The sequence below is a fragment of the Pelobates fuscus genome, chromosome 4 (assembly GCF_036172605.1).
Source record: "Pelobates fuscus isolate aPelFus1 chromosome 4, aPelFus1.pri, whole genome shotgun sequence".
Lineage (NCBI taxonomy): Eukaryota > Metazoa > Chordata > Amphibia > Anura > Pelobatidae > Pelobates > Pelobates fuscus.
Window position 1 is genome coordinate 343,839,101 of NC_086320.1, and position 18,952 is coordinate 343,858,052.

Here is an 18,952-nt window from a genome sequence, read left to right on the forward strand (position 1 = left end):
TATAGAAGGTTTTTTGGGTACGGATTATGTCTGGCGTGTAAAAATACTAAGAGCACGAAGAGACACATAAAGACACTTCACATGAGTGAGATATTAAATCAGGAATTTAGTTACATGCTTTGCTAAAAGTGTCATTTATCTCCTTGCATGGACATGCCAATTGTATTAGGTGGGAATAACCAAACACCCATTACATATAATATTATATGAAAACATTAGCAATGGATATGAAAAACATAGCGTCTCACTAAATTTTAAACAAGTACATAATAGTGACCGACAGTTTCTACAATTTATGGCTATAAAGAAAGTACCGTATATAAGAATTGGAGAGGAAAGGATGTCATTAAAATATTAGGTAAAACAGAGATGAAATGGATCTATAATCTTAATACTTTAATCCCATTTAGTCTTAATGCTGATTTTGAATTGAGTAATTGTTTAAATATTTTGTATATGTATTAGTGTGTATTTCTATGTACATACCTACCTTTTTTTTAATCCTTTTTATTTTTTTATTCTTTATTTTTGTGTGCAGGTGAGTACAATATCTTTGTCAGGACGCCACAACAGCGTACACATATGCATGAATATACATATTAGGTAGTGGCATAATTTCCTTGCACATTTTTTAACAGGTATAACAGGTTCAACTTTATGAGTCTATAGGTTGTATACATGGAAAATATTCAGTCAAACTTAAAGGACCACTCTAGTGCCAGGAAAACATACTCGTTTTCCTGGCACTAGAGTGCCCTGAGGGTGCCCCCACCCTCAGGGACCCACTCCCGACGGGCTCTGGGGGGGGAAGGGGTTAAACTTACCTCTTTCTCCAGCGCCGGGCGGGGAGCTTTCCTCCTCCTCCTCTTCTTCCTTGCGACGTCATCGGCTGAATGCGCATGCGCGGCAGGAGCCGCGCTCGCATTCAGCCGGTCGCATAGGAAAGCATTCATAATGCTTTCCTATGGACGCTTGCGTGCTCTCACTGTGATTTTCACAGTGAGAAGCACGCAAGCGCCTCTAGCGGCTGTCAGTGAGACAGCCACTAGAGGCTCTGGAGGCTGGCTTAACCCTCAGTATAAACATAGCAGTTTCTCTGAAACTGCTATGTTTATAAAAAAAAGGGTAAAAGCTAGCTGGACCTGGCACCCAGACCACTTCATTAAGCTGAAGTGGTCTGGGTGCCTAGAGTGGTCCTTTAAAATTACATTGAAAAATAAACTGTTATTATAGTATGCTTATGTTGCAGGGATATATTATTCATGTTGTTTCTAGAACAGACTATTGTATTTATTCACTCCTTTTTCCTTGTGTTTCAAGCCTAGCTAAATCAGCGTTTACATCAGGGTTAGGTTAAGTTAATTATGTTAAGGTAGCTGTGCTAATGGAGCCATAATATTAAAGCATGTTATGCAGTGCCATAATGGTTGAGTTAAGTGTGGTATACAGTTAAGTTATGCTATCGCAGGTAAGCTAGTATATGTTAATTATGAGCTGATTTGCCATCTATATGTAAAGTAAAAAGAAAAAGAGAATGAGCCAAGCTTTCACCCTGGTGGCTCGGGATTCCCAGAGTCTCCTCCGTGGGATGGGGTCCGCATCCTGGTGGGCCCAAGGCCCCTCATCTAGGGACAGTCCTGTTTTTGTCCAAGAGCTGCTCTGTTGTCTGTGTAGTCGGGAGTAAGGGACCTTCAGAGCAGACATCAGGATATGTTTTGTCCGTTTGTTCCTCCGAGTAGCAGCCCTGCTGTGGTGGGTTTGCCGCTTACGGTCATCCGCTGGTTGGTGTTCGCCATGTTGTAAAGGCTGGGTGTTTGCAGGGATCTGCCTTTTTCCGGGCTGTTCTGTTGCAGGCTGTTTGGTAGGTGAGCACTGGGTCGGTCCACTAATGAAGGTGTCTCGCTGGGTAGAAGGTGCGGTCACCCCGGGCAGGAATAGTCGCTGTTTGACGTTCTGTTCTATCGGTGCCGCTGCTGTCTCTCGCCTCTTCGAGCCGCCTGTGTCTCGTGATGGTAGCTTGAGTGGTTGAGAGGATTGCCACGGGTTTTGCCGCTTCCCCATGTGGCGGGATTGGACATCATGAGCTGTCTTGCTATTAATAGACGCTAAGAGGGAGGTATTCTCCGTGTCGTCCACGCACATGGCTCCCGCCATTTTGGATGCAGTGGTTAGGCTCCTCGGCCTTGTTAGCAGAGTCGCGGTCATGTCTGCAGGGTGAGGACCAGGATATCATCAGACACCCATTGAAAAAGCCATTTACAGACAAAATGCGTCTCGGAAGGAGGAAGGCACTACAGGCGCCTTTTAGTTCATACTTCACTTTATATTAATCAGAATTAGCTCAATTTATGGATTTATGATTAATCCCATGAGCTCAGGAATCTTTAGAATAGTTACAGAGTAAGAAAAAATGTAGGTTTTGGAAAAATTATAGCTGTGAGCTTAACTTTTGTGGCTGGGAAATGTGTCTGCCTGCAGGGGGGACTGCCTGTGCTGACAGGCAGTCTCCCTGCAACTGTAAAATCATTAAAAAAAATAAAGTTAATGTTAATAAAAAAATAATAATAATTATATATGTGTGTATATATATATGATATATAGACATATATTATATCTATATAATATATGTCTATATATCACATATATAATGTCATACTAAGTGTATTTTTATATTAATATGTACATATATTAATATAAAAATACACTTACAATTAAATTACACACGTATATATATAATATATATATATATACATATATATATATAATATATATAATAGCTATATATATTGTATATAAATATTATTATGAAATACAAATAATAAGTAATTTAAATTAAATAAAAACATGTAAAAATAATAAAAAGTAAAAAAATTATATATCTATATGAAATTTGATTCTAACTGTATTTTGATAGGAATATATATATATTTATATAAAAATACACTTAGAATGAAATTGTATATATATCTATGTATATATAAATAAATAAAAATAATACAAAATATACATATGTCCATATACAAAATTACATAAATAATTATATAAATATACACGTAGACTTCAAATATATAAATATGCATATATATTTACATTCTACGTGCGTATTTATGTAATATTTTTACATAATTAAGTAATTTTATTGATTGCAATTTGAGGGACCTGCCTGCCAACCCAGGCCAAAGTCCAGAGAATTTAATTTGCTAGCACTATATTTTACCCTGTAACGTTCTATGACACCCTAAAACCTGTACATGGGGGGTACTGTTTTACTCGGGAGATTTCGCTGAACACAAATATTAGTGATTCAAAACAGTAAAACATATCACATCGATGATATTGTCAGTGAAAGTGACTTTTGTTTGCATTTTTCACACACATATAGCACTTTTACTGATGATATAATTGTTGTGATACGTTTTCCTGTTTTGAAACACTAATATTTGTGTTCAGCAAAGTCTCCCGAGTATAACAGTACCTCCCATGTACAGGTTTTATAGCGTTTTTAAAAGTTACAGGGTCAAATATATTGGTCAAATATTTTTACATTGAAAATGGCCAGGTTGGTTACGTTGCCTTTGAGAGCGTATGGTAGCCCAGGAATGAGAATAACCCCCATAATGGCATACCATTTGCAAAAGAAGACAACTCAAAGTATTGCAAATGGAGTATGTCCAGTCTTTTTTAGCTTAGTCACAAACACTGGCCAAAATTAGCGTTCAATTTAGTTTTGTACTTTTTTCACACACAAACAAATATGAACGCTAACTTTGGCCAGTGTTTTCGACTAAGTGGCTACTAAAAAAGACTGGACATACCCCACATTGAATACCCTGGGTTGTCTACTTTAAAAAAAATATGTACATGTGGGGTGTTATTCAGAGATTTATGACAGATAATAGTGTTACAATGTCACTATTGATACATTTTAAAAATGTATGTTTTGAAACCGCAATATCCTACTTGTACCTATAGCCCTATAACTTGCAAAAAAAAAGCAAAAAATCACGTAAACACTGGGGATTTTTAAACTCAGGACAAAATTTTGAATCTATTTAGCAGTTTTTTTCCATTTGCTTTTGTAGATGAGTAAAAGATTTTTCAAGTAAAAGTCAAAAAACATGTATTTTTTTCAATTTTTCATCATATTTTTTTATTTTCTTAAAATTAAATTACATGGGATTATGTAAAGAAAGCCATTTTTGTCCTAAAAAAAATTATATATAATTTGTATAGGAACATTAAATGAGAGAGCAGAAAATTACAGCTAAACACAAACACCACAAAAGTGTAAAAAGAGGCCTGGTCGCAAATGTACAACATCGCAAAAACAGTCCAGTCCTTAAGGGGTTAAAGGGACAATATGGGCACCCAGACCACTTCATCTCATTGAAGTAGCCTGGGTGGAGTGTCCCAGTCCCCTTAAGCTGGTAATGTAAAACAATTCAGTTTTAGAGGAATTGCAATATTTAGATTGCAGGACTAAGACTGCCTCTAGTGGTAAAGGTAAATGTTGAAATGGTTATTTAACCCTTTATATCATCAAGTCGGTGGGGGTGAGTGGTAGAGGGTTCCTATAATGTTAAGAATACCTCTCTGTATTCCTAACACTATAGTGCCCCTTTAATGAATACGCTCCACCTAGGCAAAACCAAAAACAAACTATTCACTAATTCACTAATTGGTGAATTCAGGTAAACTGAAAAGTCAAAGCTTGATTACTTTAGCCCAAATTTACTATTCAGTGTGCAGCGAACAAATCCCTTTATTAGTAGATAAAATACAGGACATTGATAAACGAAATGAAAACTATGCCTTAAAAAACAAGATAATAAATAATATGTTGTGTACTCAAGGTCAGCGCTTTAGAGGATCAGTTTTATACTGTAATTACTAACTACAGAGAAAAGGAATTTGTCCTAATATTTGTAATCTGTCCTCCCACACACGTGTCCTAATCTTTAATTAAAGTGGATAAATTGGCAGGGTGGCACCTGCCTCTAGATTAATATTGGCACTTAGACTATGCATGGCTTTAGTGTTTACAATATCCTACTGTAGAAAATACTAAGAGGATTATTTATTAAGTGGTTTATTATTTACCAGACACTGGCTTGGAGTAAACTAAGTTGAAGTCTGACTTGCAAAACTTCAACCACAACAACCAAGTAATGAAAAAAAAAAAATGGTCCGCCTCATCTCAATTTCGTTTCAATTTCTGTGATTTTGCCTAGTTTTTGCAAATCAGTTATCAATGCATCGGTTATTGAACAAGTCTCATTGCTTAAGTCTCACTTTGCTGGTATAACTTGTTCCCAAGATCTACGAAGCAGTGTCCAACTTGTTATTCTTGATTAACAAGTAGAAATAGTGCTTCCATCAAGATGTGAATCATAGATTAAAACGTAGAGGAATGCTCAAAACTGGAGAGGACTCATTCTTTTTAATGCTTTATATATAAATGTATGAAAAATACAAGCAAAAGCAATCAACATAAAAAAATAAAAAGATGCTCAAATTTGAAGTAATTGATGGATTATTCCATTTTTTTTTTAGGGCTGCGGGGGTGGGAGTGTCTTTGCTTCCAGATGGAAACTGTAAGCCTTGTAAGTGTTGCCACTCCCACAATCTGATGTGTGAAATGTCCCACAATTCGTGGAGTTTGTCCATATTAAATCTTTTTCTAGTTTCTTTGTAGGGCTTGGCATAGTTGTACAGGAAATTTGATCTCCAAGGCTATATTACCTTAACAATACAGAGATGAAGTTAGGGGGGAAATAAAATAGGAGGTAGTCCCTTTACATTAAACTGGAAATGAAGACATTGCCCTAAATAATGAACAGGTAGTATATTTTATATACTGAAACCAGGACAAACAGCTATTTAAGTCCTATGTGAAGGAAGATTTTCAGTGAACATATAAGTCAAGATGTAAATGTCAGGAACGTTCGGGGATCCTACACGCAGAATGCAAATACTAGTAATGTATACCAGACTTTAGGATGGCTGGACTAACACTACACACACAAAGAATAGTCAATATCGAGCCGTGGTCAGGGGTACCAGAAATCAGGATCAACGATAAAGCAAAGGAACACAGAAGGAGGAATAGTCAAACCAAGCCAAAGTCAGAATACAAGAATACCAATACGAGATACGCGCTCTTGAGTCTATCAAGAACCACAACAAGGCAATGAGTCTCTCCTTGGTTTCTCTTTAAATACCGTTTCAATTAGGTAGGTAACCACGCCCCCAAAATTTTCTCGTTGGAAACACCTTGGCGAGCCGTGGCATTCTTAGCGTCATGACGTCGGCGCTCATTAGCCGCATCATAAAAGGAGGCGGGGTTATTGCGGCTGGCGTGAGAATCGCTTGGGACAAGCGCAGAGTTGATAGGGGTGTCCCCAAAACCCTGCAATGTGACGGCAGCCTGTGACATGCCCATTGGCTGATACACAAGGTAACCTGACAGTAAAGTCCTGACATACACATACGTACACTCCTGAGGCTGACCAATCAGAGGTGTTCAATGTGTTCTGGGGGCCCCCTGCCGGCCCGGCCCACTCGACTACCGTGGAATAACCGGTGAATTGTTCATTCTGCGGGGTCGTCACCCTGTCGGCGACAGTGGTGTTTACACGCTCTTCCTATATGCTTAGAAATAGCTGATAGGCTCCGAAACCTCTATAACTCTGTACTGTTACTGCTTATGTTTTTTCGAAACACTGCATATGAAACTGCACATGTATTATCGCATTCTCCCTCAACAGCTTTGAGACCTGCGAGTCTCCCATGTACACCTATCGCATTATAGTAATGTTGTAAACAAGTATCTTAACCTTAATAAAGCCTGTGTAAAGGCAGCAAAGTGCACATTGTTGATATAAAACCAGATTTACAAGTTAACTATCACAGCTATAAACAGTGAGATATTGAGAAATGAAATAAAAGCTATGTTTGACTGTAAAAAAAAGAAAAAAGAGATGTAAAGTCCCAATTCATACCTCAGAATGTCTACTCTTCGATTGCTGAGTGGCCAACGCGTCTCCATTCGTTGTATGGAAACCATCTGCATCAGGTGATTGCTGTGGGTCAAAAAGTAATAATGTAAAAAAAAAAAAAAATGTTTTATTTTATAAATAATCACTAAATTTTACTAGGTAAATTTCACATCATAAGTTCATCAGTTAACCTCACTAAACAAGTCAATTACTAACTACAGTCAAATGGCTTTTGTGTTTTACTCTTTTTTTTTTTTTTTTTATTTCTTTTTTTTTTCATCTTGACAAGGATAGTTTAATAACGTAGGCAACATGGCTTATGCAAAAGCCTAAAAATTTGCGACATAGTTAAACACTGTAAAACAATTGACAACTCATAGCATATGCAACTTAACAGTAGTAGTAGGCTTGCCTAGTTACCCGTCAAGGTTTTTTCCATTTATTAATCTTAACAGAAGATATAATAACAGAGTATATGCTAAACTGTATTATGCCACACGTCCTGTGTGTTCGTCTCTTTGACAACCTTTCCCCATTGGTACAGTGTGGTAGGGGTGCCTAATGTAACTAGGTTGTTCCCGTGGTTACCCCCTTCGATAGGGCGGGCTCTGTGTCCACCATGGCGGTGCACTTTTCGCTATTATTATTTATCTCACTGTGCAGTAGCGTGTGGTGTCGTACATTATGTAGTACTTTGTGGCTAAAATTATGATATGGTAAAAATGAAAACGAGAAAAAGGTAACAGAACATAGAACAAGAAATAAGGTAGAGAGTTAGCTGGAAAGGAATAGGGAGGAAGGGGGGTGGGTACATCAGTCCCATGTAGCATGGCATTGTGCGGGGTTCCCTAGCATATGTCCGAGTCCTCTGGGAGGTCCTCAATTGTCATTTCGTTGGAGAGGTCACTATTCTGCCAGGGTTCCCACAGTTTGTCGAAGTTGGTCATGATCCCTTTTAGTCGGGCGGTTAGGTCGTCCATCAAATATACCTCTTTTATGTTGGATATGACCCTCCGAGTCGGTGGCATTTGTGTTTGTAGCAGGGTCTGCGCTATCGCTCTCCTGGCGGCTAGAGTGATCTTATGGAACAGCTTCTGTTCCCTCCTTGTCCAATCGTCTATAGATCTGCTAAGCAAATATATCCAGGGATTTAAGTCGGGCGCTCTATGAAAAATTATTTTAATCATATTGTATATCCTTGTCCAGAAGGATTGTGCTTGGGGGCATTCCCACCACATGTGAATGTATGTGCCTCTATGGCCGCATCCCCTCCAATAGGTGTTGTGTTTTACTCTTAAAGAGATGTAGTGGTTATGGTCCTTAGGAGTTTGGCTTTGGGAGCTAGGGAGGGACTTTTTTTTGTCAGAGTGACTTTTTTTTTGTCAGTTTTGAAAAAAAAAAAAAGTAGAACAGTATATTGATTGGAATAGCACCATAACTGCTACAATCAGCTGTGGGTGTTATGGCGCTTAACATGTCCCAGTAAACTTTAAGAAACACACCCAATGTTTAGTGTTTTCTTTATTTACAGCAAATCCATACAGATAACCAGAAATAATGTTTGGTTTTAAATAAATGAATGTTCGGGCCTCAGCTTGGATCCTTTATAGGAGGATTTATTTCTCCAATGCTATATGAATCAAAATGAAAGACCAATTCAATAATTAAACTCACGAGACAGGGTTTGAAGGAAGAGGGTACCCACATGGTCCCTGAGCTCAAATATCTCCTATAAGGACTCTTACTTCAGGGAGTGGAGGCCTGGCTTAACCATCCAATTTCTGGGCTAGACTGAAAGGAGTTAGAGTGCCTCTGTGTGCGTTGGTGGTGAGTGTGTGTGCGTGTTTGTGCTGTGTGTTTATGTGTGTTTTACTGGTTTACTGGATGTCAGCAGTTGTAGTATAATGGGAGGTATGTTTGTTTAACAAACTGACAGAGAGCATTACTGGACAGGTAACGCAAACAGGTGTAGCTGATAAGGGGTCCAAACTGTAAACAAACTAATTTCTGGAATTTCTGGAGTCCTGGCTCTCCACTAGTAATCAGTGCAAAGAAGATTTGGATGTTGGTGTTGTGACCAGTCTACAAATGAATCCCTACATCGCCTGAACCTCCTCCATCCTGGAATCTGGATGACATCAGGGCCAAGAAAAAAATAAATTTTGCTTAACGGCTTCTATTTTTAAGAGAGTGGCTAGTAATCTGTCCAGCTAAATTTCCCGCCAATTATTCACTATTTACTATTGACCACAGACACAATCATCATTTATTTACCTAATGGAGAAAAGGAAAACAAACAAATACAGTAACAGTAGAAATTGAAAAAAAGAAATTATTTAATTATGTCCTAGGCTGACCATGCCAACATAACACTGAGTGTACACTACCAAGTTTATTCACTAAATGGAGATTTGTTGGGAATTTAGTAGCAGAAATTCACTTTCAATTCCTAATAATTCACATTATAGTTTATAACCCTAGTAGAGAGAAATTGTTGATTCGTATTGTGTTCAGTTGAGATTGTAAGTGTCCCAAGAGTGTCCTGAATTCACCCCTTTCTTATAATACAATATAATAAAATATATATTGTTTCATGCGGTTACTAATGAAACCCCAATGAGGTTCAAAATGCATACCATCAGAAGTGGATTAAGATAATTAAAGGACCACTCCAGGCACCATAACAACTTAATTGGAATGAAGCTATAATGGTGCAAGGAGATCTCGGGTGCTGGCTTAACTGAAGGGGTTAAAAAGATAAAGAACGGTTTAACCAGAAAGTCTTTAAACCCGCCCCCTATCGCTCTGAGCCTGAACTTTAACTCCATGTTGGAGGCTTTAATCAGTAAGCCGAGGGCTACTGATAGGCTGAGATCATCTTCCATTGCTAAAATAGCGTGAAAAAGATACGTACCTCTTCTTAAAGGGAAACTCCAGTGCCAGAAAAACGATCAGTTTTTCTGGCACTGGAGGGTCCCTCTCTCTCCCACCCCCCAATCCCCGGTTACTGAAGGGGTGAAAACCCCTTCAGTGACTTACCTGGGACAGCGGGGATGTCCCTCGCCGCTGTCTCCGCCTCCGCGACGCTCCTCCTTGTGATTACGTTGGCCGGTGGGCGAGACTAATCTCGCCCACCGGCCGAGGAGACCTAATGCGCATGCGCGGAAATGCCGCGCATGCGCATTACGTCTCCCCATAGGAAAGCATTGAAAAATCATTTCAATGCTTTCCTATGGGGTTTTGAGCGACGCTGGAGGTCCTCACACAGCGTGAGGACGTCCAGCGACGCTCTAGCACAGGAAACCTGTACTAGAAACTAGGAAGTGACCTCTAGTGGCTGTCTAGTAGACAGCCACTAGAGGTGGAGTTAACCCTGCAATGTAATTATTGCAGTTTAAGAAAAACTGCAATAATTACACTTGCAGGGTTAAGACTAGTGGGAGTTGGCACCCAGACCACTCCAATGAGCAGAAGTGGTCTGGGTGCCTGGAGTGTCCCTTTAATGGGGAGCTACTGATTGACTGGGGATGCCAGCTGCCACTTTCAGTCTCTAACATGTAAACTCATTGAGCAGGGCCCTCAACCCCTCTGTTCCTGTGCGTCCATTTGTCTGGTTACAATTATATGTCTGTTAGTCCACCCATTGTACAGCGCTATGGAATTTGCTGGCGCTATATAAATAATAACATAATAATAATAATAATCAGTGGTGCCTGGTCTGAACCTTCCTCATTGAAGCCTGGGATATGGAGCGGAGGTTCAGGAGCAGAGCAATCAGAGAGCGGTCCTCTCCATACCATAGCAACTTTTTAGGATCATTTTTAGATAAGCTTTTAAAGTTATTTAATATTTTGAAAAATCTTTTTTATATTATATTTGATATATATATATATTTTTTTATATTTTGGATTTTTATTGATTTTTCAAAATGTTTCAAGATTTTAGTTTGTTTGATTATTTAAGCACAGTCACAATCATTGTACGCCCAACTTATACAATTGGAACAGATATCACATAAGACGTTGAACAGACATTTCATAACATCCTATACATAACATAACATAACATGTGTCTTGGCATAGCAAATGTATGTTGCTCCTTTTAAAAGTTGTAGAGTGAGATATTAATATATTGTATATATGAAAACCTTTAAAACATATAATATGTTGCAGAGTGATAACAGTCTATTTCACTCAATAATAAAGTGCACACATATATTCTAATAATTGTGAATACAAAGTGAGCCACAAGTAAAACTGTGTAAAAGTGCACTGTGCAATAAAATACAATAAAGTGCATCAAAATTAGCTGAAAATATATTGCCTTAAGTCTGTGTCAATATGAGAACTCTTGATACATACTATTATCAGCAAGAAGAATCTCATCAGGAGTATATCATATAAAAATAAATAGAAAAAAAAAAAAAACCATAGGGTAATACGTAACAATGGTGTAAAAAGGAAGTAAGGGAGAATATTCAATTCACAAGTGTATAGCAGAGAAGCCTGCTCTAACTGTATAGGCTCTGCAATCAGGGCCGGCTCTCTACTTAGGTGGTTTAGGCAGCCACTGAAGGCCTCGCGGCTGCCTAAACCACATTCGGCAGACTGTGTCGGGTCCTCGGTCACCCGACACCAGGAGGGGGCTCGGTGGCTTGCTCAGTATGCCATGTATGCCATATATTACATGGTTTAAAGATACAGAGCACTTTATTTTTTTATGGTTTATGTTTATTTATGTGTTTCTTTAGCTTTTACACATTATAAGGTGCAGCTTATATTATTTCTTAGTTTGTTTTTATTTAAATTTTTATATTTTTATATTTTGAAAAATAATTTTAAAGTGTATCCGGGGCGGGGCCTGACAACCAAGATGGCCGGGCGAACAATCTAAGAGCTCCAGCGGTACCACATACAAACACAAGCGACTACCGACCGGCCCGTTAATGCTGGTAGAACGAGGTGACCGGAAACAATCTCAGGAAAACGAGAGAAGCAGAAGGATACCAGTCCGGTACCGAAGTAAGGTGGAATGGCCCGGGCCAAACATGCGGCCTGCGGTGGAGCGGAGCCCGAGGCCTGAGAGAAGCGGCCGATCTTTCGGCACGGGTCCTGCACACAAGCATAGCCCTGCTACCCCCCCTCTGGACCGGCGGGGGATATCCAGGTCCTCGATGGGGGCGAGTACCCCCACAACAAAGCATGGCCAGGCGACGGCACCCCAAGCAAGACGGGCATGTCCGGGCCGAAACAAGATGGCGGCCCACACACAGCCAACCTTACCACGCTTGCAAATCAAGCCTCCCAAACACACATGGGAGTTCCACGAACAGATCTGCGCCACTCTCTGGGCCAGGCTTCATGCCCAGAAATGGACATTCAGTAGGGCGATGAGGTGGAGGCCTGGATCCACCCAGCGATCCGGCGGAGTCTAGGCAGGAGTACCCCTCGCGCCTCCAGAGCGGCTCCCGAACGGCGCCGACCAACTGTTCCCTCAAAAGGCCACACAAACACCTGGCAGAGGAAGCAGGACAGGAGACATACCGAAGAGAGATGCTGGAGCCGGCCCCCGTCTCGCAATGACTCCCCGGCAGTAAAGTGGCCTCAGCAGGAACACACCATCAAAAAGGCCTGACTGGCAGCTTGACTGCAACACGGGAAAGCAGTATCCACACGCAGCACCTGGAAACCCAGCCTCCAGAAGGGGCATCGGCTGACTCACGCGGCACATCCAGAGACTCTCACCTATGCGGTCTCCAACCCACGCAGAGAGTCACTGGAACATATCCCCCGGTACTGTCAGCATCAATACACCTGGTGAGACTACCATGGGAGACACCTTGAAGGGCCAGGGAATGGACTACCGTGAGATCATACCAATGGTATTGGGAGAAGATGCCTTTAAGCCAGCAAACAAGCACCACTACAACAGACATCATTAATCAGCTTGTATTTAGCTTGTCTTTTGCTACAAATGTTTATAATCAACCGTACCTGTGACTAAGCTTGAATTACCATAACCTTTAGTTTAAAGTTGTATACCTTGTTTAGACATAACCGTACCAGCGTAAGCCTGATACTAATATAAAAATGTGCTGTCAAATCGCATTCCATGTCAAATCAATTGTTCCTAATCGGCTTGCTAATGCTGTTGTGGCAACGCAAAGAATTAAAAAAAAACAAAAAAAAAAACCAGAATATACATTTTACCCTGACAAAAAGATGCTACCCAGAATATTATAGTAGATATATCTATCCTACTTATTCATGTAATGTTTATTTTTTAGGCCTGAAAATTAAAATTGATTATAAAAAAAAATATATAAAAAAAGTGTATCCAAAAATCTTAAATAATTTGCAAAGCTTATCCAAAAATATGAAATAAAGGCTCAAGTTGTTATCCTAAGTCTTAATCTGCTCCTGGCTGCAGGAATTTAAAACCTGATTGATGCCTTCGTAGTTTCTACAATATTAGAAAAAAAGTTTCTAAGAAACAAACTAAAGGATCTGCAAAAAGGTTGTCAATATGCAGAGACGTGGAAAGAAACTAATGAAACAGCCAAACATACATCATCATCCACTAATAATAATAATAATAATAATACTAATAATAACAAAGTATTTAACCAGGAAAGGTACATTCAGATTACTCTAGTTTTCAAGTACGTCCTGGTATTTATATATTAGTAATACGATCACCATGCGTGCTAGGTTTCTAAAATTATAGAAATTAATAATTTGCTTTCTTTTAATTTGATTGTTTACAATTCATTCATCTAGCAGTTAATAAATAACTGATGAGCTAAGAGCCTCACCAGCACACACTGTGTACATATTTGTATACTAAGGGCTAAATAAAAGGTCAACTTACCCCAGTGCTTGTCCTACTGCTATCCATCTGTACTTAATTTCAGTCCACGCAGCCAAGCATGCATCTAATAAAACAGAATAAAAGACGTGTTCGCTTAGTGTAAGCAGGAACGATTTCAGATTCTAACGTTTACGTGCATTTGTTTCCTCTTTTTTGCATTTCTTTTACTTTTTAGCAGTTTGTTTTTCATGAAGGTATGTTGAGTGAACAAATAATCACTATGTCTGTGGTCAGAAGCAGACAGTGAATCACTGACGGGAAAGTGAACTGGGGACGTTACAAATCACTCTCTTATGAAAGAACGTCTTTATGCAATGTTTGGAAAACCATTTTTTCCTGGCAAATAAAAACACAGAGGTGAATTTCTGTACTGGAGCTACCTCGGGGAATGACAGCTCCTTAGATTGGAGACATTATTGAAATCTGATGACGTGCTTTAAGGCGGCCCTCTAAAAAAAAAAAAAAAAATTCTGCATGTTTTTCTTTCCGTATCATCCTGTATTTTAATGATTACACCCTTCCCATCCCTTGCCCCTATTTAAATTTATTATCTTTTCTTCATTGCCCTAATTCTGGCCGCGGCCATTATGTTCCCTCTGTCCATGACGTCTTCTAGGGAATTCCTTTTACGGATGCATTGTGGGTAATGATGATTGCCAAGTGACCCAAGGCCAAATTTAAGCTACGCCCAGTGTCAGCCTTTGCTGCTGCATTCCCTTCTATACATAGTACACTAGGATGCACGTGATGTATCTCGATCAAAAGGGAATACTGGGGAATTATTAGACTGGGTGACTCCTACAGTTGAAGGTTGTTAACCCATAAAGAAAAAGGAAACACATTAAAACATTGAAAATAAATAACAACATGAGATTATTTTTAGGAAACACAGAATATGTAGATTTTACAGTGCTACTAGTGATAAACATTCAAAGGACTGTCCCAGAAAATCTGGGACTGTTGGCACCTATGAGTCATGCCACTTTTTTAAAAACATATGCTCATTGAGTCATAGGCGCCCTCTCACTTCCTTATTTTAAAAGATATGATGCGACTCTGTTTTGTTGCATTGCCAATGTATGTAGATATATGTGATGCGAGTGCTCTTTGCCGTGTGTTAAGGTCATGTGGCTGACGCACTGCATGTCACACGGGTGCTGTATGAGTCATATGGATTGTTGCACAATTGTTACTTAGCTGCTGCTCGTAATGTAGATTTGAAAAATTGTGCAGGTGCAGTTTAATGACTGATGGCTGGAAAAAGCAGCACTAGCTAAAACCAAATTGAGGCCCAGACTAACTTTGCCGAGCCCTGATTAGACCCGCTTTAAGTAAATAGTAAACACATGCATTGTTTTATATTGGGAAGGAAGTGAATCTGGTATAATAATCAGACTGTATCTTAACAAAGCAGTTCATTCTACTTTCCTAAGTAAGGACAAAAAAATTCCAGCAAAAAGATTACCAACACAGTTCATGAGAACAATGCAGAGCTGAGCGTGCTCCCTCTAAACTATGACAGCCCATAGCTCTTAAATGAACACTATAGTCACCTAAATTACTTTAGCTAAATAAAGCAGTTGTAAAGTATAGATCATTCCCCTGCAATTTCACTGCTCAATTCACTGTCATTTAGGAGTTAAATCACTTTGTTTCTGTTTATGCAGCCCTAGCCACACCTCCCCTCGCTATGATTGACAGAGCCTGCATGAAAAAAAAAAACTGGTTTCACTTTCAAACAGATGTAATTTACCTTAAATAATTGTATCTCAATCTCTAAATTGAACTTTAATCACACACAGGAGGCTCTTGCATGGTCTAGCAAGCTATTAACATAGCAGGGGATAAGAAAATCTTAATTAAACAGAACTTGCGATAAAGAAAGCTTAAATAGGGCTCTCTTTACAGGAAGTCTTTATGGAAGGCTGTGCAAGTCACATGCAGGGAGGTGTGACTAGGGTTCATAAACAAAGGGATTTAACTCCTAAATGGCAGAGGATTGAGCAGTGAGGCTGCAGGGGCATGTTCTATACACCAAAACTGCTTCATTAAGCAAAAGTTGTTCAGGTGACTGTAATGTCCCTTTAATGTATTATTATAAAGAGGCAACATTTATTATGATATTTGGTATCTATGTAACGCCAACTTATTCTGCAGCGCTGTACAATATTACAAAGGGGGAAATTTAAAGGAACACTATAGGGTCAGGAACACAAACATGCTATAGTGTTAAAACACAAACTATCCCCCCTGCCCTCCTCAATATAGTAAAATTTTACTTGTATTCCAGTCTGCTGGTGCTGTTTCTGCACCTATACTGCTTTCTTGGCTGACATTATCAGAAGTGATGATGTCAGCCAATCACAATGCTTTCCCATAGCAAAGCATTAGATTGGCTAAGAAAATTAAGAAGGTAGATCAGGGGCAGAGCCAGCACAAGCCAAACACAGCTCTAGACAATCAGCATCTCCTCATAGAAATGTATTGAATCAATGCATTTCTATGAAGTAAGTTCAGTGTCACCATGCAGGGGGTGAAGACACTGAATGTCAGTGCTGCACACTGTGCAGACCTGCCCCAGGACACACCTCTAGCAGCCACTGAAGAGGAGTGGCCACTGGAGGTGTCCTTAGGCTGTAATAATGTAAATACTGCCTTTTCTCTGAAAAGACAGTGTTTACTGCAAAAAGCCTGCATGGCCTGACTATATTCACCTGAACAAATACATGAAGCTGTAGTTAGTCTGGTGACTATAGTGTCGCTTTAACAATAAATGACACAATTACAAAATGTTCCAGGAACAATAGGTGAACAGGTGACCCTGCTCAAATAAGCTTACTATCTAGAGCTCAATTAATTTATAACAGGTATCATTTTACTGTACAATAGCGGTCGCATATATTTCTATAGAAACGCAACAACCAATAATTCCAGTTAATCACTAAAGGGTGGATCGTCTGGAGCCCTAAATTAATGTCAAACTCATGTCAAAACAAACAATGTAGAGGATTTTTCCAGTGTACCTATTTTTAACCAATCGTTTCAAATTCACTTTGATAACAGTGGGTCACAGTAAACACAGAGGAGAACCTGTAATGCAAATATATTATTTATAAGTAATTGTTTTAATCTTGACAAATGTATGTACGTTTCATTTTTTTATACAAAATGTATCTACAGAGATGAAACATGTAATCTTTGCAATGTTTCTGTCATACAGGTGTCAGATAACAGTGTTTTGTGTGATACAGTTATGCTGTATATGTGACCCTATATCAGGGTCATTTGCTAAAGTAAAAATTATTAGGAATTCAAAGTGAATTTCTAATTTGGGCCAAAAATAGCCAAGCTGGAAAATTGATCAAATTCCTGTCTCATTCTGAATCCAGACTGAACTCCTGACAATTCTTTCTTTAGTGAATAACTATGAGTATGTAACATTCATATGCTGCAGGACCAAAATATGCTGTTATCTCCATCATGACCACTCTAGGCAAATCTCTTGTTTTCATGATTAGTTAAATGAAGTAGTTACGTTGCCAGGAGGTCCCCAGACGCACTCTTGCCTTACGTTGTTAAACTGTTCTTGAACAGTTTAACCCGAAAAGTTGCCTCCAGCGCCGATCGCCAGGTCTCCCAGATGTCATCTGGCTTCTGAATCTGAGTCCCAGGAAGCGCGGAGTGCCGCCAGGCAGGGGCGCCGCAGACTGGCTAGAGCAGTCAGTAGACACTCTACTAACCAGTAGCTCCCCATCGATAAAAAGGTACGTACACTTCCTGTGACTCAGATTCAGAGGCTGGAGACATCTTTTGGGGTTTAACTGTTAGAGGACGGTTTAACCTATTAAGGTAAGAGTGTGCCTGGCAGGTGTCCTAGCACCATAACAACTTCATTTATATTATGTTATGGTGACCGGAGTGTCCCTTTAAATGTACTATTTCTTGTTTTCACTCCACCCGTGCATACTTTATAGTGCTATTTGCTCATTACTAGTCTAAAGATATGTGTCTCTCAAACAGCATGATACCCATTCACACCCAACTGATATTGAAAGGGTTAATACCCATAACCCATTGCCAGAAGCAAGTTTGTGTAGAAAGAATAAATACCTTCAAACCAGAATTTCCAGGAAGTGTCAGCTATAGTTTACTCACGTGTCACTTAGTAATGAAATAAAACCTGGAATATTTAAATGTAAATTAAGGTTAAAAGTGTCTTACAGTGAAAGATAAGGCAATAACTCACCCACATGCTCAGGATCAGCTTGGACGAAGAGCAGACAGGGCATGCTGTCCTGACTCCGGCTGAAACCCCACCTCTGTCTGTACACACCCCTCTCCTAGGATGAGCCCAGTCACTCCCCTATTGTACTGCTCTCAGATTATCTTCTATTTCATTGTAGGCATTCACGGAAGATAAAATCTCATTAAGCGAGATCTTTATTTTACTTAAAATCTTGAAAATTATCCACTTCATTCAAAATCATGTTTTAGAATTTCACAGATATCACGAGATACATTTTCTTACCTCTTATTTTTGTATAAATGCAGTAATACATTAGAAAGAATAAAATGATGATACTATTAATGACGGTATCCAAATATTTATTTGTGGTTAATTTGACAGATGTAGTACATTCCCGTACTGAGATATAAAGAGTTTATCACAAGGTTTCCTTAAAACAAAGAGAACAGTTAACTGCCGGTAATGTTTTGGATTAATATTTCAGATATCCGTGACGGCCTTGCCAAAATCCATTTTCAGGAATGTTACATTCAGTCCAGCCAGTTAAAGTGGATGAGAAAAATGTCTTTTGGGACCTCGTTACCATAGCAACCATGGCAATGTACTAAACCTCATAAAGAAAGACTGTATTAACTTCACATGTAAAAAGCACCATTGTATCAACTTCAGTTCCCATAGAATTATTATTATTTTATTATTTATATAGCGCCAGCAATGTTATTCCGTAGCGCTGTACAATGGGAATGAAGCGATACCCCTGGAACTTGCTAGTGCTAAGGAAATGTTTGAGGGGGAACTGCCCCTTCCCAAATTTAAACTTTAAATATGTTTACTTATC

The 18,952-nt window shown here is 39.2% G+C and overlaps 1 protein-coding gene across 1 annotated transcript in view; it reads right to left on the bottom strand.

Annotated features, from left to right (window-relative positions):
• STEAP1 (STEAP family member 1) overlaps nucleotides 1-18,179 on the bottom strand; it is a 30,632-nt gene extending 12,453 nt beyond the window's left edge. The window contains exons 1-3 of the mRNA XM_063450770.1: nucleotides 18,115-18,179; nucleotides 13,869-13,932; nucleotides 7,002-7,082 (exon numbers count right to left, since the gene is read on the bottom strand). Of these exons, the coding sequence (XP_063306840.1) occupies nucleotides 7,002-7,082; nucleotides 13,869-13,895 (108 nt within the window). The 5' untranslated portion in view covers nucleotides 13,896-13,932; nucleotides 18,115-18,179. The remainder of the gene's footprint in view (nucleotides 1-7,001; nucleotides 7,083-13,868; nucleotides 13,933-18,114) is intronic.
• Nucleotides 18,180-18,952: the final 773 nt, after the last annotated feature.